At 47.8% G+C, this 24,522-nt stretch overlaps 2 protein-coding genes across 12 annotated transcripts; both read left to right on the forward strand.

Annotated features, from left to right (window-relative positions):
• LOC108594050 (uncharacterized) lies at positions 1-16,441 on the forward strand. Of its 11 annotated transcripts, none has more exons than XM_078344640.1 (8): positions 1-618; positions 5,711-5,803; positions 7,663-7,767; positions 7,929-8,057; positions 10,035-10,096; positions 10,622-10,788; positions 12,232-12,302; positions 14,350-16,441. In XM_078344640.1, the coding sequence occupies exons 1-8, from the start codon at positions 589-591 to the stop codon at positions 15,271-15,273; spliced, it is 1,581 nt and encodes a 526-aa protein (XP_078200766.1). In that variant the 5' UTR covers positions 1-588; the 3' UTR covers positions 15,274-16,441. The 11 variants fall into 11 exon arrangements, with proteins under 11 accessions (XP_078200766.1, XP_078200767.1, XP_035122800.2 ...); XM_078344641.1 differs by having other exon boundaries at positions 14,353-16,441; XM_035266909.3 differs by having other exon boundaries at positions 10,622-10,716; positions 12,229-12,302.
• Positions 14,816-23,862, forward strand: LOC144578579 (uncharacterized). The gene is made up of 3 exons (XM_078344652.1): positions 14,816-17,327; positions 21,606-21,817; positions 23,689-23,862. Exons 2-3 carry the CDS (start codon positions 21,635-21,637, stop codon positions 23,860-23,862), a joined length of 357 nt encoding a protein of 118 aa, XP_078200778.1. The 5' UTR covers positions 14,816-17,327; positions 21,606-21,634.
• The last annotated feature ends 660 nt before the right edge of the window (positions 23,863-24,522 follow it).

Consider the following 24,522-nt stretch of genomic DNA (forward strand, 5'->3'; position numbering starts at 1 on the left):
GGTGCCGCCCTCGAGGCTGCTGCTGCCCAGGTCGCCATATTCCCCGCGGGACCGGCTGGGCTCTGGCCTCAGGCCGCCCACCCCGCTCCAGCCGCCGCCGCCTCTGCCTCGCAGCTGCGAGAAGAGGAGATGGAGCGACCTCCAGGCACCGGGAGGCCGCGGCTCCCACAGCAACCGGCGGGACTGAGGAGAAAGACGCCAGGAAGCGGAAGGTTCTCGCCGGCCCGAGGGTCGCTTTGGGCTGCACCCCTTGGTTCCTGCCTGCGAGCAGCTGCTGGGACCCTCCCTGCCAAGTTGCTCCCCGAAAAGCTCCGGGGCTCTCGGGTCTGCAGGGAGGGACACTTTCCCCCACACTGTGAGTCTGCAAACTCGGAGCCGGGCGGACCGCGAGGTCAGGAGATTGAGACCAGCCTGGCTGACGCGGTGAAACCCGCCTCTACTAAAAATGCAAAAACCAGCCAGGCGTGGTGGCACACACCGGTGGTCCCAGCTACTCAGAAGGCTGAGGCCGGAGAATCGCTTGAACCCGGGAAGTGAAGGTTGCAGTGAGCCGAGGTCGCACCACTAAACTTCAGCCTCGGCGACAGAATGAGACTCCGTCTCAAAAAAAAGACACAGGTAAGGATGTGCACTCATAAGACAGTCATCTGTATTCTGCCCTGTGGTTTATGAGCTGTCGTGGCTCTGGAATAGTCTCTGTTACATAGACTCTGCCCAAACCAATCCGACCTTTAAAAAAAAAAAATTGAGAGGCAGAGGTAGGGAAAAATTTTTTTACCCCCAAAGACGGGATCTCACTCAGTCGCCCAGGCTGGAGTGCCGTGGCGCTATTACAGCTCGCTGCAGCTTCAGACCTGTGGGATTCCACCTTGGACCTGTCTCTGCCCCCTCAGTGGCTAGGACTTTAGGCATGCCCCACCACACCCGGCTCATTTTTAAAAATTATTTTTTGTAGAGATGAGGATCTTACCATGTGCCCAGGCTGGTCTCCAACTCCTGGAGTCGACAGGTTCTCTTGCCTCGGCCTCCCAGAGTGTGGGGATTATAGGCGTGAGCCACTGAACCTGGCCCAGACCTTTTCTTGTTAGAAGTCTGGACTTTGCTCCCGATTAAAAGGGACATTCCCACTCCTGTAATTCCCAGTCTCCTTTAACGGGACAGATAAAAATGTGTTTTTCTGATAACAGAACTTGAAAATATATGAAGCAAAAATGTGCAGGAAAGGAGACATAGACAGATTCACCATCATATTTGGGGATTCTAACACCCTAAAAATGTATTAAGGATATAAAAAATCTAAACACTGTCAACCAGCTTTTGCTAATTGACATAAATAGAATACTACCTTCAGTGACTATTAAAAATGCTCTTGGCCAGGCGCGGTGGCTCACACCTGTGATCCCAGCGCCTTGGGAGGCGGAGGCGGACGGATTGCTCAGGAGCTGGAGACCAGTCTGGCCAGTGTGGTGAAACCCCGTCTCTACTAAAGATACAAACAAATTAAGCAGGCATGGTGGCGTGCAATTGTAATCCCATCTGCTTGGGAGGCTGAGGCAAAGGGAGGTGGAGGTTGCAGTGAGCCGAGATTGCACCAGCTGGGCAACAGAGCGAGACTCCATCTGAAAAAAACAAAGTTTTTTTTTTGACTGCACAAGGAGTATTTGCCAAGAGAGACCTTGTACTGCGTCCAAAAATAAGTCTCTTGGCCGAGCACGGTGGCTCACACCTGTAATCCCAGCACTTTGGGAGGCTGAGGCAGGCGGATCACAAGGTCAGGAGACTGAGACCATCCTGGCCAACATGATGAAACCCCGTCTTTACCAAAAATACAAAAAGAAATTGCTGGGCATGGTGGTACATGCCTGTAGTCCCAGCTACTCAGGAGGCTGAGGCAGGACAATTGCTTGAACCCAGGAGGCGGAGATTTGCCACTGCACTATAGCCTGGGCGACAGTGAAAGATTCTGTCTCAAAGAAAAAAAAAGAAGTCTCTTAATACCAGCTGATGGAAATGTTATGGAGTATTCTGTTCTCTGACAATGCTGTAATTAAATTAGTAATCAATAATAATAAGAGAACTAGAAAATCTCCAAGTGCTTGGGAATTAAATAGCACAATTCTTTATTATCCATGTGTCAAAGATTAAATCACAAGCAATCTTAGAAAACATTTGAAGTGAATGATAACAAAAACACTGAAATTCATGGAATACATCTAAAGCAGCTATGGGGAAAAATCTTCATATTAAAGGCTTACTGTAAGAAAGAAGACAGTTTTAAAATCAACCAATCATCTAAACCAGGAGTTAATAGACTTTTTCTGTAAAGGTCCAGGTAGCAAATATTTGAGGCTTTGAAAGTCATATAAGTCTGTCACATATTCCCCCCAACCCCAACCATTTAAAAATATAAAAACCAGACTGGGTGCAGTGGCTCACATCTGTAATTCCAGCACTTTAGGAGGTTAAGGTGGATGGATTACTTGAGATCAGGTGTTTGAGACCAGCCTGACCAACGTAGTGAAACCCCATCTCTACTAAAAATACAAAAATTAGCTGGGCATGGTGTTGCGCACCTGTAGTCCCAGCTACTGGGGAGACTGAGGCAGGAGAATTGCTTGAACCCAGAAGGTGGAGGTTGCAGTGAGCCGAGATCGTGCCATTGCACTCCAGTCTGGGTAACAACAGCAAAACTCCATCTCAAAAAAGCAGAATAAATCAAACGGAATGAAAGAGGTAAAGATAATAGTCAATTAAATAAAAAAGGGGCCAGGCACAGTGGTGCATACCTTAGAGGCCAAGCTGGCAGATCGCTTGAGCTCAGAAGTTTGAGACCAGCCTAGGCAACATGGTGAAACCTTATTTCTTTTTCTTTATTTTTTTGAGATGGAGTCTTGCTCTGCCACCCAGGCTGGAGTGCAGTGGTGCGATCTTGGCTCACTGCAACCTCTGTCTCCTGGGTTCAAGCTATTCTCCTGCCTCAGCCTCCTGAGTAGCTGGGATTACAGGCCGGTGCCACCATGCCTGGCTAATTTTTGTATTTTTTTTTAGTAGAGACAGGGTTTCACTAGTGAAACCTTATTTCTACAAAACAAAAGCCTGGCATTGTGGTGCATGCCTGTAGTCCCACCGACTTTGGGGGCTGAGGCAGGAGAATTGCTTGAGCCTGGGAATTTGAAGCTTCAGTGAGCCGTGTTAATGCCACTGTGGTGTGGTCGTTGCTCACTGCAGCTTCCAAGTCCTGGGCTCAAGGGAGTGTGAGCTAGGACTGTAAGCAGGCCCTACCATGCCCGGCTAATTTTTATCTTTCTTTTGTTGAGGTGGGAGTTCTCAATTTGTTGTCCAGACTGGTCTCAAACCGGTGGCCACAAGAGAGCCATCGTGACCTCTCAAAGTGCTGAGATTACAGGTGTGAGCCACCATGCCTGGTGCAAAAATGGTTCTTTGAAATTGATAATCTCTAGTTAGTCAAGAATAAAAGGAGAGAAGAGAATTTGCCACTATGAGGAATAAAGAGAGGACATTTCTACAGATCCTGCAGACATTAAAATGGCATTATATATAACTTTATGCTGATACATTTGGCAGCTTAGAGGAAATAGGCAAATTCCTTCAAAGACACAAACTATCAAATCTCACAGGTTACTCAGGAAGAAAGGTAATCTGAATAGCCCTACATCTGTTAAAGAGAGTGAATTTATAGTTTAAAAACCTTCCCACAAGGAAGCGTTATATCTAGATGTCTTTACTGGTGAATTTCGGCAAATATTTAGGGAACAAATAGAAACAATTCTGTGCAAACTTTTGCTGAAAAATAAGAACACACTCCAATTCATTTTATTAGGCTAGCGTTATAAAATGTAGTTTAGCAGCCAGGCGAGCTCACGCCTGTAATCCCAGCACTTTGGGAGGGTGAAGCAGGCAGACCATGAGCTCAGGAGACCGAGAGCATCCTGTCTAACATGGTGAAACCCTGCTCTACTAAAAGTACAAAGAGTTAGCCAGGTGTGGTAGCATGTGCCTGTAGTCCCAGCTACTCAGGAGGCTGAGGTGGGAGAATTGCTTAAACCTGGCAGGCAGAGGTTGCAGTGAGCCAAGAGCATGCCACTGCACTTCAACCTAGGTGACGGAGCAAGGCTCTGTCTCAAAAAAAATGTGGCATCTTTTTTAAAATTTAATTTTTTAAATTTTAATTTAGCAATTTATGCAAATTGTAAGATGTCATAATCAAGTGGGGTTTGTATCAGGAATGCAAAATTTAATAATCAAAAATACATCTAATTTACAGACTAAAAAAAGAAAAGCCATATGATTCTTTCACTAGTTGCACAAAAAGTGTATGATAGAATTAAACATCCTTTTATGATTTTGTTAAAATCCTCATCAAATTGGGAAAGAAGTAAACTTTTTCAACCTGGTAAAGAAAATCTATGAAAAACCCATAGCTAACGGCTAAGATGAGGATCAGGGCAAGGATGTCTGCTGTCACCACTTTTAGTCCACATTTTACTGGCGATCCTAGCAAGTGTAAGGGAAAGGATATACCAGACATGCAGACTGGAAAGGAAGAGATACAGATGTTACAGACAACACTGATTGCAGAAAATCTTAAGGAATCTATATTGAAAAGCTATCACAATTAATAGGTGGGTTTAGCTAGGTTATAGGCTACATGGACAATATACAAAAATCAGTTTTATTTGTACATACGCATAAACAATTGGAAAATGGGAAAAAATGCCATATATAACAGCATCAAAAAACAGGAACTACTTCAGGCTAAATTTAACACAGTATGTATAAGACCTAGACACTTAAAGTTCAGAACATTGCTAAGATAAATAAGATCCAGTTATTTGGGAGACAGTTCTCCAGCTGCACCACCACTCTTACACATTAGTGGGACTTGTCACACCGGTGGGCTTTTCTTGAAGCCACCGTGTGGTCACTGCCCTTTGGATTTATTTGCGTTTGATGGCAGCTTATATTTAGCCCATTGGAAACTCAGGGTTTCTATTCTTCCTTCTGGGCTTTTCGTCTTTTCCCTCCTGGCTGCTGAAGCGATTGTGCCGAACAAGGTGAAAAGTCCACCTTCACAGGCAGTAAGATATATAGATAAGTGACACCATCACCCTGTTTCAGATGTTACCATGTCTAGGTGTGTTAGGGGTGATTTGAGACCACACAACCTTGTGCCACAAAGTGGAATTCCTGGGCCGGGGGAGGCATTTGATTGCCACGTTATGACCTTCTCAATGAGTGTAAAGGCAGTCTCGTTTCATTTTGGATTCTTTCTTCTGTTGATATCTTATAAGGGGACTTTGAATTTCCAAGCATATAATAATTTTTGGTTAGCTTTTAATCATTGACTTCTAACACAATTCTGTGACCAGAAACCTGCTGTGTGATTGGATTTTTCTGAAATATATTGAGATTTGCTTGATAAACAAACTAAGTCGGGTTAATTTTTGTAAATGTACCTCACATGCTTAAAACTAGCGTAGCTCCAACATCTGTTCCTGAGATACAGGATGATGGACGATGGCTGCACGGATGTGATGGAGGTGCTTTACCATTGGGACCTTCCGAATCCTTCTGATGTTTTGTTGCTTAGAATATGAATGGCTGAGAGGGGGCTGTAGAGCCTCCCAATCTGCTTGTGTGTAAGGTTCTTCCTGCCATCCTGCCATCATTTGTTTCTTATATTTTGCAGCCAAGACTGACCATGAGAAACCCTGGAAGCTCAGGAAGGAAGGAGCCACCCAGGAGCAGGGACAGGGAGCTGGCGGGGAAGACCAGAAATCAGGTCTGTGAAGGTTCCAGAGAGGACCTGTCCTTGGGAGTCATGTTTGGGGCTGAGATGGGGGAGGGGCATTGGAGGGCACAGGTGCTTCGTGGAATCTCCACTGTGAGGTAGCATGTTCCAGGGCCAGGGATTGGTGGAGAGGGAGTATAAAGCAGGAGGGTTGCTTAGGCAGCGCCCAAACAGGAGAAGTTTTGGTGGAAACCAGAGCCCTGGTCTCCGTCTAATTGCTCCTGAGCCTCCGGCTTTCTTACTTGATAGACTTTCTCCCTGACTTGTAGTTGAACCTCCCACTCGCACTTGAAGACTTAGTTTCAACCCGATCCTTTCCTAGACTCCTTTCTCCTCCCCCTCCTCCAGGTGCCCAACATCCCCCATTCCCCTCCCTCCCCTTTTTTCCCATCCCCCTCCCCAAGTCAGATCCTGCCCCATCCCCATCCCCTTCCCTCCCTCAACCCTAAGCCACCCCCACCTCTGTCCTGGCCGCCTCAGGGCGCCCTGAGAGGACCAGGACATGCGGGTGCCGTGGCTGCTCTTTTGGCTCCTCCTGCTGGGGTTTCCCAGCCATCAATCCACCCCTGTGAGTAGACGCTGGGCCCTCGGGGTTTCTTCCTTGTTATTGGGCTGTGTCACATGGCATATTACACAGTGCAGTCCTGTAATTTAGCGCTTTGAGGAGTTAAGGTGGGCAGATCACCTGAGTCCAGGAGTTCAAGCCTGGGCATCATAGCCAAACCCCTTCTCTACAAAAGATTCCAAAAATGACTAGTCGGATGCCTACTGCACTCTTGTCTCAAACAAAACCAAAACAAAGTGAAATGTCATTTGAGTTTCGTGTCATCTGGTTTGATGACTTTTAGGAACTTCTGTGTCATTCGTGTTTTCTGCTCTTGGGGGCTGCCTCTAGGGAGTCTTTGTCCAGTCAGTGTGATGGGAGCTGAGAAGCCTATCAAATGGAGAGGAAAGGGCTGCACCTGATGGGAGGTTTGCAATGCGGGAGTCACTGGGAGTGATGTGACCAGGATGTGAGTGAGGACTGTCCTTGGTTTTGTGAAATGTGTTTGGTGCAGATCATTGATTGACCCAAAGGAGAAAGGCTCTTAAAGTCCTTATGTTATTTAAATATAAAGAAATGACAGGCCTGGTGTGGTGGGTCACACCTGTAACTGGGAGGCTGAGGCTGGCGGATCAGTTGAGGTCAGGAGTTTCAGACCAGCCTGACCAACATGGTGAAATGCTGTCTCTACTAAAAATATAACAAATCCGTCAGGTGTGGTGGCAGGTGCCTATAATACCAGCTACTCAGGAGGCTTAGGCAGGAGAATGGTTTGAACCCAGGTGACGGAGGTTGCAGTGAGCCGAGATTGCACCACTGCACTCTAGTCTGGGCGACTGAGTGGGACACTGTCTCAAAAAAAAAATTTTTTTTTCTTTTTGTAATTTTTGTTTTCGTTTTTGTTTTTGTTTTTTTTTTTTTTTTTTTTTTGAGACAAAGTCTCCCTCTCGTCTCCCAGGCTGGAGTGCAATAGTGCAATATTGGCTCACTGCAACCTCTGCCTCCCTGGTTTCAGTGATTCTTCTTCCTCAGCCTCCTGAGTAGCTGGGATTCCAGGCACCCACCACCATACCTGACTATTTTTGTATGTTTGGTAGAGATGAGGTTTCACCATTTTGGCCATGCTGGTCTGGAACTCCTGACCTCAGGTGATCCCCTCGCCTCACTCTCCGAGAGTGCTGGGATTACAGGCATGAGCCACTGCGCCTGGCCTTTTTGTGATATTTTTTAGACCATCAGCTATTGTTAGTGTTAGTGTATTTTATGTGTGGCCTAAGACAAGTTTCCTCCTTTTAATATTGCCCAGGAAGCAAAAAATTTGGATATCCCTGCTTTACGTCAAGAAAAACAAAGACACTGTATCTTTAGAATGCCTAAACACACTACCAGCCATGCAAATAACATGAGACAGGTAACTTTCAATCTTTTTTGAAGCAGTGGAATCCCCTGGTGATATCTGAGGGGTGTCGTTACCTCTTGGAGGAGGTTGATGGTTTCTAAAGATTATTGTTTTTTGCTGAAATATTGTGCATGTCACTGACCTTTTCATGATTTCAACTGTTATTATTCCAGGCCATCAGTTTTCCACCTGATTATCTGTATCCTTGGCATGGCTTTCTTGGCGTTCTGTGGATGCTTTTAACTATTGTGTTTCTGGGAGTTTCTACCGTTGGCCTTTTCCTCCGAAAAATTACCTTCTGTGTGAGTATACTAATTTCCTGTAGAGATATACTTGTAATCACACATAAGAAGAAATTATTTAAAACAATTCATGGTTCTGGACTTCATTATGAATATTGGGTTTTACCAAAAACATCAGGGAAATGATTTATTAGCATAAGAATTATAAAAATATCTGCCATTTACATGATGAAAATTAAATAGATTGATGTTTGTTGAATAGAATGTCAACAGAGCTTTGGGTCAAAACTAAGTTTTCCTTTTTTTAACCTTTGTGATCTTTATCAGAAATGGAGTATGAAGTTTTGGCACTTTAAATAGGAAATTCTGTCTAAACTTTTCGCTTCATAATTCTATCATATGGCTGGAAGGAAAGCTTTCACTCTCCTCTCTAAAGATTCACTGCAGAAACTAACAACAGACAGCTTAACAGGAGAAGCTGTTTATACAACAGGCAGAAACATGGGAGCCAGCCGAGAAATGAGACTGCAGGAAGGGTCAGATGGTTGGTGCTTAAAGGGCACCCTCTTTTCAGGGGAGATGGAGATGGGGGCAGTTTAGAGGGGGAGTAAGTGATTTTTAGGGGAAATGAAAGAGCCCAAGGAACAAAGTTGGCCTGAGACAAAGTTCCTCTGAGATCATGGGGAAGAGGCGACAAACGGCAGGACGGCGAAGGGCAGAGCTGCCTCTCATGATGCAGAGAAAGCCCCAGAGAGTCTGTTGGAACTGCCCTTCAGAGAATCAATGAAGAGTGTGTCTGGGCAGTGTCATTTCAAATGACATCTTCAAAGTGCATGTTCCCGGTTGCAGGTGGAGAGGGATCAGTATGTCCAAAGTCTGTACTTGGTAGGAATTTGGCTGCTAAGTTGTGTCATCATTTGAGCCTTTTTGTCCATTGGGTAGAGTGAGCGCTTTATTTTCTCTTGCCTTTCATGACAGTAAAAACGTGGTTGTCTGGGGGCTGACCCTCCTCCTGAACAATGATCCAAGAAAAAAGCACTAATCCCACAATGCTTTTTATATTAGAGGGAAGAGGAAGTATGTTTTATTTTTACAACCTAGATAATTACCTGCCATTCGGGACTGCCTTTCTTTCTTTTTTTTTTTTTTTTAAATGGAGTCTAACTCTCTGGCCCAGATTGGAGTTCAGTGACACAATCTCAGGTAGCCTCTGCTTCCTAGGTTCCAGTGAGTCTCCTGCCCCAGCCTCCCAAGTAGCTGGAACTACAGGATGTACCACCATGCCTGGCTAATTTTTGTATTTTTCGTAGAGACAGGATTTCCCCATTTTTGCCAGGCTGGTCTTGAGCTCTAAACTCAGGTGATCCACCTGCCTCAGCCTCCCAAAGTGCTGGGATTACAGTTGCCAGTGACCACGCCTTGCTGCATCTAACAGTCTCTACCCCACTTAGTCCTGAACAGAGAATTGTCAATGTAAGTTGGGGGAAGTTTTCTCTTGTTTTTTTTGTTTTTTTAACAATCTGGCTCTGTCACCCAGCCTGGAGTATAATGGTGTGATCTTGACTCACTGCAACCTCTACCTCATGGGTTTAAGTGATTCTCCTGCCTCAGCCCCCAACGAGCGGCTGGAATGATGGGTGGTCACCACCACATGCAGCTAATTGTTGTATTGTTAGTAGGAATGGGGTTTTACCATGTTTGCCAGGCTGGTCTCAAACTCCCAATCTCAAGTGATCCACCGACCTCAGCCTCTCAAAGTGCTGGGATTACAAGCGTGAGCCACCACGCCTGAAGAGGGGATGTTTTTCAATGTACCACTTCTAATTTTAACTTAATTACCTGTGAGTTAAAATCAGAAAAATCAAATTTTACAAAGAACTTGAAAGATGTTCTTTCAGGCTGGGCGTGGTGGCTTTTTCAGGTCACCTCTTCTGCAAGAAATGCTCTTGACAACCGGGTAAGTTTTCTTTGTTTGTTTCCCGTGCTTTGGGGCATAGTCTGCCAGATGAGGACGTGGATGTATTTTTCTCCCCACAGCGCTGTGCTCAAGCCTTGGACAGGGAGCTGGCAGAGAGCAAGGCTGCCTACAAGCGGCACAGGTAGGTCATTGTAATAGATTTTTTTTCTTTTTGAGACTGAGTCTCTGTTGCTCAGGCTGGAGTGCAGTGGCAAAATCTCAGCCCACTGCAACCTCTACCTCCCGGGTTCAAGCAATTCTCTGCGTTAGGCTTCCGAGTAGATGGAATTAAAAGCACGTGCCACTCCGCCTGACTTTTTTGTATTTTTAGTAGAGACAGTTTCTCCATGTTGGTCAGGCTGGTCTCAAACTCCCGACCTCAGGTGATCTGCCCACCTCAGCCTCCCAAAGTGCTGGGATTGCAGGCATGAGCCACTGCACTCAGTTGTTATGGTCATTTTTAAGGATTTTTTTTTTTTTTTTTTTCAAGATGAAGCTTTGACTGAGGCGGGTGGATTACCTGAGGTCAGCAGTTCAAGACCAGCCTGGCCAACATGGTGAAACCCCGTCTCAACAACAACAACAAAAAAAGATGAAGCTTTGAATGTCTAGTAAAGAACGTGGTGTTTTAATTCTTCTTCAAGTCAGTTCTTTCTCTGTCTTCTAGATGGAGAATGAGGAAAAAGAAGAGAGTGCCAGGGAGACACATGAGTGAGGAGCCAGCCCAGAAACGCCTGTGCCTGAAGAACGCTTTCTGGCGAGGTGGGAGCTCCCGTGAAGGCAGCCGCTTAGTTTCCGCTGCAGGACCCACATGCCCTGCTTCTCCTTTTGGGGGTGAGGGCTCAGGTGGGGTCATTGTCATGTTTCCTGGAAACACTTCCAAGCACTTGTGAAGAGAACAGTTGTCTCGCTGGGGGGCACGACCCCATTTTTCTCAGGTACCCTAGCTGAATGGCTCTTGGCTGGACCCGTGTGAATGGTGGAGCTCAGGCCCCTCCACTGACTGTGGACTTTGCCCCCCACTGACGTCTTGGTTACTTTTAACTGTGAAGATGAGCCTACAAGGCAAATGGGCCAGCTCCCCCTCCCACCTTGAGTCAGTGTGAAGGCTTTGTTTTTCTTTTATTTGAGAAAAGTAACAACAATAGGATTTTAGAATGGGAGCTGGAAGTGCTGAGGAGAGCAGATATTTTCGCGCAGTGTCTTCATGGCTCAATAAAGCAGTACCTGAGATCTGCTTTAAGAAAAGAAGCCTTTATTTGCACTTTTTGGAACTTCCTTCGTTCTTTTTGCTCATTTAAATTGTTTATTGTGAACTAGATAACTCCTTTAGTAAGCTAAATTTCTATGTAATCTTACTCCTCTAACATTTGAAGTGTGACCCTCAAACTTTCCGGTTGATTTCTTTCTTTCTTTTCTTTCCTTTTCTTTTTGAAAACCTCACTCTGTCACCCAGGCTGAAGTGCAGTGGTGCAGTTTTTGCTCACTGCAACCTCCGCCTCCTAAGTTCAAGCAATTCTCCTGCCTCGGCGTCCCAAGTGGCTGGGATTACATGTGCCTGCCACCATGCCTGACAAATGTTTCTTTTTGTGTTTTTAGTAGAGACAGAGTTTCACCATGTTGGTCAGGCTTGTCTGTAACTCTTGACCTCAAGTGATCTGCCCACCTCAGCCTTCCAAAGTTCCGGGATTAGAAGTGTGAGCCACCTCACCCGACCCCCATTTAATTCCTACAGCGCTTACCTTTTCTCATGACTGTTAGTCTCTTTATGTTCATTTCTGTTCATAAATATTGGCAATGCCTGGTGAGATGTGGAAGTTGGATTCACTATGAATCCACGGGATTTTAAATGCCCCGACAGCTGAAGAAAAGGAGCAGTGCCGCTCCTGTCCTGGGCCTGTAGCTGTTCTTCCCATCCACGGCTGTTTCTATTTGAATTTGGAGTCAGTGCTCACATGATGGGTGATTTCCTCTGATGTGTACTGGGAACCCCTGATTTAAAGCTCATTTCCAGCTGGTTAGAGCCCGACTTGTCCACAGCCTGTTGAGAGTTAAGCAAACCCCTGGACCAGGACTCTGCAGTATCTTCCTCAAGGCTCAGGCCCAGAGGGCACCAGGGTCCTCTGATGCATCTGATCAGTTAACCCTGTGCCTCTGGTAAGGGACCTGAGTGTGGCAAAGAGAGTGAGATGGCAGCAAAAGGCATGGAGGGTTTCTTATTCTGCACAGAACATGCAAGCCAGATTTAGCTCCATTTCCTTCTCTTGCCCTTAGCAGATTCAGGACCTCATTCGGTTCCCATGAGGAACAGCAGCTGCGTCCCAAGTGAAATCACAGAGAAGACAAAGGTAAATGCTGGCGTCATTTTCACTCTGCCTGTATCAGGACACTGTAGTCTTTTCCTCCATCGTCCTCTCCTCGCCTGGCCTCTGCTCTATAGGTTCTGCGATACCTTTTCTGTCTGGAATTTTTAGAGCAAAATCTTTCCCATAAGCTTTCTGGCTTCTTCAGTCCCAGCTAGTCATCTTGGGTGGCACCTCCAGAAGCCATAAATGCTTAGGGACTGAGGGCTGAAGGGCTTTTACTGTTCTGTTTTCTGAAATAGCATGAGGAATGCCACTGACCTCCACTCTCGTAGTTCTCATGGCCCAGTGAATGCTGACTGATCTCTGTTACTCAAGGTGTTGTGGGGTCTATTTCTGATTGAAGTGGGGTTTTCTTTTATTTTGTTTGTTTTTATCTATAAGGTAGGTGAGTAACATTTGAAATATCTGCTGTATTCTCAGAAGTGATGAAAGTGAAAACTCATTAATCCAGCATTAATATGTGCTTTGTGCAATTCTGAATGCTCTTCGTCAAGGTCAATTCTGTAGTTCATCACAGTCCCATTCCTGTTGGTAACGGTGTTGTACAAAATCACCTTCACCCCCATTTGGTGGTGCCCCGATCTAACATCTAAGTGTCAGAGTTTCTGTATTTGTAGTAAAAAATATGCCTCGATTGTGAGTTAGTGAAAGTGAATGTAACTTGTTACCCACAGCGACAATTCCCAACCAAGGCCTTCCATGATGCGCAGCTCTGCTGGTTCTCGTTTGGCTTCTGTACCTTCAACAGCTGCCGTGAGATGACACGTGATGGGGACTGTACACTAGAAATTAAACACGTTTCTAAAACTTGCTTTTTTGAGAATTTCCACCTCATTTTTCCCTGGACAAAAGTATTATTTCTGTCATAATGCACTTAAAATTTGTATTACCTGGGAGTTAAAAGAAATCTTCTGGCCATGCCTAACTGACTTGTGTATGTCGGATTGCTCTGACAGAAAACCCTCTCCCAGTTTTCCTGCTTCTCTTCAAGAATCCACATTTCCCCAGAGCCATCTGTGCTCATGGGGGGGACCCACATAGTGAAGAAGACCCTTTGTCGAGAAGGGAATCAGAGGGAAAATGAGAGGGTCCTGCAGGCAGAGCTGGAATAGACTTCCACTCTGCCTCCTGCAAGCTCTGTGACACTGGGCACGTGTTCTTCTTCCTCGGGGAGGCTCTATTTACTTAGATTTGGAGCAGGGTAGTCACGCTGACTTGCAGAGTTCTGAGAATCAGAGACAGAACATAAAAGGCCTGGAGAACATTCTCCTAAAAGAAGCTGTAACACATGTGTGGACAATGGGCTCTTCATGCCTCTCTTTTTTTTTTTTTTTGAGACGGAGTTTCGCTCTTGTTACCCAGGCTGGAGTGCAATGGCGCAATCTCGGCTCACCGCAACCTCCGCCCCCTGGGTTCAGGCAATTCTCCTGCCTCAGCCTCCTGAGTAGCTGGGATTACAGGCACGCGCCACCATGCCCAGCTAATTTTTTGTAATTTTTAGTAGAGACGGGGTTTCACCATGTTGACCAGGATGGTCTTGATCTCTTGACCTCGTGATCCACCCGCCTTGGCCTCCCAAAGTGCTGGGATTACAGGCTTGAGCCACCGCGCCTGGCCCTTCATGCCTCTCTTACTCGCTATTTATCTGATGCCAAGAACATGCTCTGGTGATGGCGGTGAGGGAGGAATGAGGATGGACAGAGACACTCCTGTGTCTGAAACATGCTTCTTCCTTACTGCGCCATGACTCTGTCTTCCCTGGGGCAGGCCCCTAGCCTGCCTACATTTGCAGAGAGATGCAGTGGCATGCGGAGAAAACAGTTTGCCCCAACGACTCTTCTTCACTTCCCAGCTGTCAGTGGTACTTAGTGGAAGGGTGACTTCATGACACTGATGCTGCTGTTTTGAAACCTGGAGGATGGAAAGGTGCAAAAAACTATCAGCAGCAACATAAGTTGCAGCCTGTGTTGTTGGTGGTGGTTCTGTCTGTCAAATTAATACATGTGAAAACACTTCCTCCTTCTGCCAGCAGGTTAACATGGCTGCAGCACAGCGTCATCACTGCTCAGCATTGCCCTGCTCACCCTACCTCATGGCTGACCCTTCAGGACCACTGATGGCTTGCCCGTCACCTCCTCCATCTGGGTGTCATCTGGGAGCTCCACCATTCCCATCAGCTAAAGGTGTTCTGGGACCTCTGATAACTCCTCAACTCCAGTGTCCACTAGGACCTCTGCCAGCTTCGTCAGATGGTGAGTTTTCGAGACCACAGACACCTACACCCGCATGTCTTCTGGCTGCTTTACCACCTTCTTCAGCCAATGATTTTCTGAGCTTATACACAATTCCACCTGAGTGTCTATGCACACCTCTGCCAGCTTCGTCAGATGATGAGTTCTCGAGACCACAGACACCTACACCTGAATGTCTTCTGGCAGCTTTACCACCTTCTTCAGCCAATGATTTCCTCGGCTTATACACAATTCCACCTGAGTGTCTATGCACGCCTCTGCCAGCTTCGTCAGATGATGAGTTCTCGAGACCACAGACACCTACACCTGAATGTCTTCTGGCAGCTTTACCACCTTCTTCAGCCAATGATTTCCTCGGCTTATACACAATTCCACCTGAGTGTCTATGCACGCCTCTGCCAGCTTCGTCAGATGATGAGTTCTCGAGACCACAGACACCTACACCTGAATGTCTTCTGGCAGCTTTACCACCTTCTTCAGCCAATGATTTCCTCGGCTTATACACAATTCCACCTGAGTGTCTATGCACGCCTCTGCCAGCTTCGTCAGATGATGAGTTCTCGAGACCACAGACACCTACTCCTGAGTGTCTTCTAGCTTCTTTACCACCTTCTTCAGCCAATGATTTTCTCGGCTTATACACAATTCCACCTGAGTGTCTATGCACGCCTCTGCCAGCTTCGTCCGATGATGAGTTTTAGAGACTGCAGACACCTACAACCAAATGTCTTCTGGCTGCTTTACCACCTTCTTCAGCCAATGATTTTCTCGGCTTATACACAGTTCCACCCGAGTGTCTATGCACACCACTGCCACTGTCTACAGATGATGATCTTTGAAAACCACAGACAGCACCACTCAAGTGTCTTCTGGCACCTGTTCCACCTCTCCAGATGATAATCTTTGGAGACCACAGACACCACCACTCAAGTGTCTTCTGGCACCTGTACCACCTTCTCCAGATGATAATCTTTGGAGACCACAGACACCACCACTCAAGTGTCTTCTGGCACCTGTTCCACCTCTCCAGATGATACTTCAAGAACACAGACACCACCACTTGAGTGCCTTCCGGCATCTATACCACCTTCTCCAGATGATAATCTTTGGAGACCACAGACACCACCACTCAAGTGTCTTCTGGCACGTGTTCCACCTCTCCAGATGATGATACTTCAAGAACACAGACACCACCACTTGAGTGCCTTCCAGCATCTATACCACCTTCCCCGGATGATCATCTTTGAAAACCACAGACGCCACCACTCAACTCAAGTGTCTTCTGGCAACTCTACCACCTTCTCCGAATGATCATCTTCGGAGACCACAGACACCACCATTCAAGTGTCTTCTGGCATCTCTACCACCTTCTCCAGATGATCATCTTTGGAGACCACAGACGCCACCACTCAAGTGTCTTCTGGCATCTCTACCACCTCCTCCGGTTGATAATCTTTGGAGACCACAGACACCACCACTCAAGTGTCTTCTGGCATCTCTGCCATCTTCTCCAGATGATCATCTTTGGAGACCACAGACACCACCACTCAAGTGTCTTCTGGCATCTCTGCCATCTTCTCCAGATGATCATCTTTGGATACCACAGACATCACCACTCAAGTGTCTTCTGGCATCTCTGCCACCTTCTCCCGATGATCATCTTTGGATACCACAGACACCACCACTCAAGTGTCTTCTGGCATCTCTACCACCTTCTCTAGATGATCATCTTTGAAAATTACAGACGCCACCACTCAAGTGCGTTTTGGCATCTCTACCACCTCCTCCGGTTGATAATCTTTGGAGACCACAGACACCACCACTCAAGTGTCTTCTGGCTTCTCTACCACCTTTTTTAGATGATCATCTTTGAAAACCACAGACGCCACCACTCGAGTATCTTCCGATACCTCTACCGTCATCTCCAGCTGATTATTTTCTGAGACGACACACAGCTTCCATCCATTGTCTTCTGGGACCTCAACCACTTTCTCCAACTGAAAATTTTTGAGATTACAAGTAGCTCCACCATTTGAGTGTCCCCTTGGACCTCAGCTACCTATTTCAATAGAGTGTCTTCTGGTATCTCTTCACCTTCTTGATGATCTTCTGAGACCACAGACACCTCCACCTGAGTGTACTCTAGTTCCTCTCCCACCATCTTCAGCTGAAGATTTCGTAAGAAAATCTTCACGTGCACACCTCAACCTGAGTGTCCTCTGGTATCTCTACCACTCTCCAGCTGAAGATGTTCTGAGGCCTCGCACACCACCACTTGAGTGTTCTCTGATACCTCTGCCACCATCTCAAGCTGAAGACTTTCTGAGCCCACACACTCCTCCACCTGAGTGGAATCTGTTACCTTTACCATCTTCTACAGCTAATGACTTTCTGGCAGACCATAGGCAGCTCCACCACTTGAGCATTTTCTGGAACCTCAACTTCCTATTTCAGTCACGTGTCCTCTGGGACTTCAACCACCTACTTCACTCGAATGTCCTGTGCCACCTCAACCATCTTCTCCAAGTGCAGATTCTCTGAGACCACAGTCACTCCTTCAGTCATGTGCTCTCTGGTGTCTCCACCATCTTCTCCAGCTGGTGATCTTCTGAAACCACAGACACCTCCAGCAATTGAGTGTCCTCTGAGACTTCCTTTATGTCTTCCAACTATTTGTTTTGTGGGACCTCTAGCACCTCCTCCAGCTGTACCTCCTATGGGACTTTATCTACCTCATCCAGGTGTCTGTCCTGAGGTACCTCAACCACCTCATCCATCTAGTCTGTCATGTGGGACCCCATCCACCTCATCCACCTGTCTATCCTGGAGGACCCCATCCACCTCATCCAGATGTCTGTCCTGGGGGACCCCATCCACCTCATCCACCTGTCTGTCCTGGAGAGCCCCATCCACCTCATCCAGATGTCTGTTTTGGAAGACCCCATCTACCTCGTCCAGGTGTCTGTCCTGGAGGACTTTATCCACCTCATCAATCTATCTGTCCTGGGGGACCCCATCCACCTTATCTACCTGTCTGTCCTTGAGGACCCCATTCACCTCATCCACCTGTCTGTCCTGGAGAGCCCCATCCACCTCATCAATCTATCTGTCCTGGGGGACCCCATCCACCTCATCCACCTGTCTGTCCTGGAGAGCCCCATCCACCTCATCCATCTGTCTGTCCTGGGGGACCCCATCCACCTCATCCATCTCTCTGTCCTGGGGGGCCCTATCCACCTCATCCAGCTCTCTTTCCTGGGGGACTTCATCTTCTTCCTCCAGCAGTGTGGCCTCTGGGACCTCAGCCTACTGTTCCATTTAGTGGCTACTGGCACCTCGGCCACCTTCTCTACCTTGGTGGCCTCCCTTAGCTATCACCTTCACATGAGTCTCCTCTAGGACCTAAAGAATCTCCTCATGACCTCTCAGCCCTCAGCCACCTCCTTCCTAGGTTTTCTCTCGTACTTCGACCACCTCCTTCACTTGGCTGACCTGCTGTCTCAACCGACACTCAACCTTCACCTGAGTGTCCCCTTGGACTTTACCCCCTCCTCTAGTCATGCGGCCTCTGAGACCTCGACCAACACCTCTAAATGCACCACTTGATGTGATGATTTTAACGGTATAAAGTAATTTGTAAAAAAATTCATCTCTTCTTTTTTGAGTGAATAGAAAGAAATGGCACAGATGGTCCTGCAGGGCTTTGCAGTACAAGGTGACACTGGCTGAGATCCTGGTCACTTTTCTCAAGTTTCTGAGAGTACACAGTCGGTTGTAGTATTTCCTCATCATGAGTTTGGCAGCAGGTATCTCTTGTAGATAAAGACACATTTTGTGTTTTTTGTGGGGACAGTCTCACTGTGTCACCCAGGCTGGAGTGCAGTGGTGCAATCCTGGCTCAGTGCAGCCTCCGTCTCCAGGGTTCAGGTGATCCTCCCACCTTAGCCTTCAGAGCAGCAGCTGGGACTACAGTCACGCACCACCAAATTTGGCTTCTTTTTATTTTTTAAATTTTGAGATGGAGTCTCACTCTGTTGCCAGGCTGCAGTGCAGTGGCACCATCTTGGCTGACTGCAACCTCTGCCTCTTAGGTTCAAGCAGTTCTCCCACCTCTGCCTCCCAAGTAGCTGGGGCCACAGGTGCATGTCCCCATGCCCAACTAATTTTTTGTATTTGTAGCAGTGACAGCGTTTCACTATGTTGGCCAGGACAGTCTTGATTTACTGATCTCTTGATCTGCTCGCCTTGCCCTTTGAAAGTGCTGGGATTACACACATGAGCCACAGTGCCCAGCCTTCCTTTTTTTTTTTTTCTTTTTATGGAGATGGAGTCTCGCTTTGCCACCAGGCTGGAGTGCAGTGGTGAGATCTCAGATCTCAGCTCACTGCAGTCTCTGCCTCCCGGCTTCAAGTGATTCTTCTGCCTCAGCCTCCTGAGTAGCTGAGACTACAGGTGCATACCATCACACCTGGCTAATTTTTGTATTTTTAGTAGAGACAGGGTCTCATCATATTGGCCAGGCTGGTGTTGAATTCCTGACCTCAGGTGATCCACCCATGTCGGCCTCAGAAAGTGCTGGGATTACAGGTGTGAGCCACCATGCCTTCTCTCTCTCTCTCTCTCTCTCTCTTTCTCTCTCTCTCTCTCTCTCTCTCTCTCTCTCTCTCTGTCTCTCTCTCTCTCTCTCCTCTCCTCTCTGTTTTTAAAACTTTGTGTAGAGACTGTGTTTCACCATGTTTCCCAGGCTGGTCTCAAACTTCTGGACTCATGCCATCTGCCAACTGAGGCCTTCCAAAGTGCTGAGATTACAGGCTTAAGCCACCAGCCCAGCCAGAGATTGTGTATAGAAGCCAGAAATAGCAGTTCTGCAGGTGTGCATCAAACCTGGGCCACATGGCCGACTCTGTGAGGGATGAGACCCGTCCCTGACTTGCAGGGCGTCCTGTCTCCTCCAGCAGAGAGATCCACACTAAAGGGCACAGAGCTTGTGACCACCCACCCACAATGGAAGCACAAGTGAAGGGACCCGGGGTGCAAAAGAAAGAGACCAAATCTCCTGAGAACAAGCAGGAGGCTGTGAAAGAGAAGACTGGAGCTGGTTGGTTTTCCCTTGGGGGTCTGTGTAACTCAGGTGGAGCTGGAAGGCTCCTGGCTGGGCAAGCAGTGTGAGCAGGAGCATGGAGGCTGCATGAGGGCCCCATAGAGCTGCCGCGGGAGAGCTCAGAGGCCTGGTGTGCACAAGGAATTATGCCCCCAGCACTTCCTCAGTGCTCTACTGCCCTTAGTCCATTATCTCTAGGAATGATGATTCTTTCCCTGGGTGTGTGACGTCTCTGGATCAGGGTGAATGAATGCCTAGAGCTCTGGGAAATTTCACTTGGTTCTGTCAGGGGCCCTATCTCCCCTACTGTTTATGGTGCCGGGAGACTAACAGTGAGAATGTGTCTGGTTTAGTGGAGCTGCACCTTGGTGTTCAGAATCAGGTTGACTCTGGCAGAAAACTCAAAGCCCCCCAGCCTCCCACAGCAGTGGCCATTCTTTTCTGATTCTGATCCAGATGTTGAACTTGGGAGACAGTTACAACCTGGATCCCAATTCTGTCTGAAAGCAACAGAATAACATAAGCTATACTACTAGTGGGTGACTCTTGGCCCAGCCCAGTGTAATGAGACATAAATGAATGACCATGACCTCAGAAGCAAAAACAAAACAAAAAACAGAGCAACCAGTAGATGTTCTGGAGGGCCTGAGTTCGCCAGGTCTCAACTGTGATCTGTAAAGTGAAATGAGATCATCATCACCATGCAGGAAACATGAATGAAATAGAAAACTAACTGGAGACTCTAAACGTGTTTGGAAAGAGGCGCTACGTGTAAGTGGGGGCATGTTCTGCCTGGTGGGCTTCCCTGTCAGTCAAGGAATTGGGTGGGGACCTGGCTCTCCAGGGATCCATGCCTGCCTCTGTTCTTCTGTGGAGCCGTCTTCCCATTTCCTGTGGTACGGGGGCAACTGGGCAGGGACCAGGGTGCCCACTCTTGAGCGTCTCCCTGTTCTCAACTCAGTGCCACTTGCCTCCCCTCACTGTGTCATTGTCCCTGCATCTGAACGGGGGTGGGTGGCCTGCCCCTTTGATCAGCTTCCTTTTGTCTTTCATTTAGGTATCAGTTAAATTGTCACTTCCTCTTAGAAGTGTTTGCTGACCTCCGCCATTTTTATCAAATTCCTTCTTTATTATTTTTCTTCACAGGCCTCAGCATTTCTACCTGTGTTTCCTTTCTTTCTTTCTTTTTTTATTTAGAGACAGGGTCTCCTTCTCTTGCCCAAGCTGGAATGCAGTGGCACCCTCACGGCCACTGCAGCCTCCATCTCAGCCTCCCAGGTAGCTGGGAATATAGGCCAGCACCACCATCCCTGGCTAATTGTTGTATTTTTTTTTTTATTGATATAGGGTCTCATTTTGTTGTCCAGGCTGGTCTCAAACTCCCAGACTCAAGTGATCCTCCTGCCTTGGCCTCCCAAAATGCTGGGATTGCAGGCACAAGCCACTGCTTTCAGCCTTCCAGTGTTTTATTAGGAAAATACTGCAAACCTTCGGAAGAGCTGGATAGATGGACAGTGATCACCAGCATCCTCTCATACTCGGTTCTGCTATTAACAGTTTACCCCACTTGACTCATCGCCCCTCTCTCCACCTATCCAGCCTTACTTTTTTCCATGCAGTTCAAAGTAAGTTGTAGTCATTGATATATTTCACTTTAAATGTTTCAGCATGTGTTTCATTAAGCAGAGTGAAATGCGTGTATCTCCACAGTATGATTGGATGAGTTTCGACAGATGGATTCACCTGTGTGATCCATACCGCTGTCATAAGTCGCAGCACTGCAATGTCCTAGAAAGTTTCCTCATGCCTAGTCATTTCCAGTTTTGAGATTTTCCCGTCGCTGCTGTGATGAGACTCTGGGGACCTCTTGCTGCCTGCTAGAAGCTTCCTCTCTGCCCGCATACCAGACTCTCCTTTCTCTGTCTCTTGCAGGAGCCTTGAACCTGGACAGTCCATGGCTGATGGTCTCTGTAGCTCACAAGTTGTACTGGCCACACAGAGCTGTGTTCCAAGCTGTCCTGGAGCTGACGCTGGGCAAGGCCTGGACCCTAAAGGACCTGGTGGTCAGTGTGGCCTGCAGCAGTCAGGGTCCCACCAGGGAAGGCAAGATCGAGATCTATATTCCAGCTACCACCTACCTCCAGGTGAGCAGTGTTAAGCCCCCCACACTGCCTGGTTTCTGGCCACTGAGATCTTTTTCTGGTGAAGAGGCAGATAAAAGCTGAGGCCTGTGGGCCTATAGCAGCTCACAGATGTGTGAAGTTTGGCCCTCCCAGTCTCTACAGCTATGAGAGTTAGTTTTATTTCTCTCTCTCTCTTTCTTTCTTTCTCTTTTTCTTTTCTTTTCCTCTTCTCTTCTCTTTCTTTTCTTTTCTTTTTTCTGTGATGAGTTTTGCTCTTGTTGCTCAGGCTGGAGTGCATTGGTGTGATCTCGGCTCACCACAACCTCCACTTCCCGGGTTCAAGTGATTCTCCTGCCTCAGTCTCCTGAGTAGCTGGGATTACAGGCTTGCAGCACCACGCCTGGCTAATTTTGTATTTTTAGTAGAGATGGAGTTTCTCCGTGTTTGTCAGGCTGCTCTCAAACTCCTGACCTCAGGTGATCCTCCCGCCTTGGCTTCCCAAAGTGCCGGGATTATAGGTGTGAGCCACGACGCCCGGCCTCAGAGTTAGTTCTTAGGTGATGTAGGAAAAGTAGACTGAAAAAAGAAAATCAGATTTCCCATATCACTGCTTAGCAGCTGACGGGGAGAGAAATGAAATAGGAAAGAAAGTCGAACCGTACTTTGGAAACAGGTGGACAGACATTTGGCTTTTGCCAAAAAAACCAGAGTGGAAAATTCTAGGACATAAGTCGGTTTTATGCTGACTACTGACTATCAGAAAGTTGCTTCACTGCAGGCCTTTGGTGCAGAAGAAAGAATAGGTTTGGGAGGAAACCCTTGAGTGTCATCCGTAGGGCTGAGGGAGCCTGGTGCATGGACAGTCCCCCTGTACTGGGTGATGCATGGAGGTGGGGAAGGTCCAGGCCTGACGGGGCTCATCCGAGGGCAGCAGAGGGCCCTCTGAGGCCGGGCTGGGTGGCATCAGGGTGGAGTCAAGGGTGGTGGTAATCTTAAGGACCATGAGGTGGCCTCTGTGTACTGGAGGGTGCCAAGACAGGAGCTCAAGGTGCAGGCAACCAGCCAACTCCCATCCTTCACCCAACTGGAGGTCATGGCAGCCCAGCCCACGGTGGTGGCAGTGGAGGTACCAGCAAGTGATCAAATCCTGGAAATGTCGGATTTGCTGATGGATTGGCAGTGAGGAGAGAGTAACGAAAAGGAAATAAATAGCTTGGAGGTTTTGGCATCTGGTGGGATGGAAGCGCCATTGAAGGAAATGGGGAAGTTGGCTGTGGGGAACCAAGGGTCAGTGACATGAGACAAGGTGGTGCGAAGTTCTGGTACTGAGTTGGAGGCTCAGCCATGCCCAAACCCTGTCTTGTCCCTGCCACTTCTCCCTATGAGTCCCCTGAGTTGTATGAATGAGGGATGGCAGCCAGGAGGGCACCAACTACCGTGCAGGACTTGTGCCAAGTGGTGGCTGCAAGTGGCCTACCTCCCCAGACCCGAAACGAGCCAGGTCACACCCGGCTCTTCCTAGGACTCCCGAAGGCCACAGTGATGGTGCTGGGAGAGAAGGCCATTTGTCAGTGTGTGCCCTTCAGGGTACAGGCATGCTGGCTACTAGTAATAGCAGCCCAGCGAGATCAGATTCCCAAACTGAAGAGGAGAGAAGGAAGGTATATCTGCTCAGGGTTGGGGCAACAAGAGAAGTTTTGTTTTTTTTTTTCTTAAGACCCTGTAGAGAAAACTAGCCTCCATGTACCAGTCAGGTTAGGCCTCACAGAAATGGCATGAAGGGGTTTTGAGGCATGAGTAGGAGTTCACCAAGTAGGAAAGAGATGGAAGGGTATCCCAGGGGAAGGAAATAGGGTAATCAAAGGCCTTGGTCCTCCTCCCCCTGATTGCAGGTTTCCATGGTGATGGTCTTGGCACAGAGCCTCTTCCACAGCTGGAGCAAACTCGAGTCAGCCTGGAACACAGCAGTGGAGGGTGAGATCCATGCTGAGAACAGCTGGGGCCGTAAGATCCTGCACTGCTGGTTGAAAGGCCCCCAGCGGGAGCTCAACCTTACAGCAGCCTAGAGGCGTCTGGAGCAGGTGAGAACCTGGGAGGCCCGTGTAGTCAAGACACCAACCAGTCTCTCACCTGGCTGTCCTGCGTCTCACCTTGCTTGGGATAGAAAAGGGCTTTGTGCCACTAGCTTGGCCTCTGACCTTGGGCTTCCCTGAGCCTCTCTTTCTCTCTCTCTTTCCTTTTCCTTCTTTTCCTTTTAGATATTTTTTGACGGTCTGGTTCTGTTACCCCGGCTGGATTGCAGCGATGAAGTCATAGCTCACTGTAGCCTCCAACTTCTGGGCTCAAAGGATCCTCCCACATCAGCCTCCCAAGTAGTCAGAACTATAGGCACATACCACCCATGCCACTATGGCATTGAAGGGGTTTTGAGGGATGAATAGGAGTCCACCAAGTAGGAAGGAGATGAAAGGATATCCAAGGGGGAGGAAATCTCTGACTTTTTTTTAAGCACACATGAGGTATTGCTGTGTTGCCCAGGCTGGTCTTAAAGCCCTGGGATCAAGTGATCCTCCCATCTCAGCCTCCCAAAGTGTTGGGATTACCGGGATGAGCCACTGTGCTCAGACAAGCCTTAGTTTCTTGGTCTGCAAAGTGGACCCTGGTCACATTAGCACAGATTCAAGAGCAAAGCTGGGCTTCCTTTAGCTGAGAAGTCCAACTTCTTC

The sequence above is a fragment of the Callithrix jacchus genome, chromosome 12, assembly GCF_049354715.1.
Source record: "Callithrix jacchus isolate 240 chromosome 12, calJac240_pri, whole genome shotgun sequence".
Lineage (NCBI taxonomy): Eukaryota > Metazoa > Chordata > Mammalia > Primates > Cebidae > Callithrix > Callithrix jacchus.

Bases quoted from the DNA above. Each gene is read 5' to 3' on its own strand.
- LOC108594050 (XM_078344640.1), top strand. From the start codon at position 589: ATGAGACTCCGTCTCAAAAAAAAGACACAG. The intron at 5,804-7,662 runs GTCTGTGAAGGT...AATATTGCCCAG, and splicing joins CGGGGAAGACCAGAAATCAG to GAAGCAAAAAATTTGGATAT. The intron at 10,789-12,231 runs GTGAGGGCTCAG...TGCCCTTAGCAG, and splicing joins CCCTGCTTCTCCTTTTGGGG to ATTCAGGACCTCATTCGGTT.
- LOC144578579 (XM_078344652.1), top strand. From the start codon at position 21,635: ATGGTCTCTGTAGCTCACAAGTTGTACTGGCCACACAGAGCTGTGTTC. The intron at 21,818-23,688 runs GTGAGCAGTGTT...CCCTGATTGCAG, and splicing joins CAGCTACCACCTACCTCCAG to GTTTCCATGGTGATGGTCTT.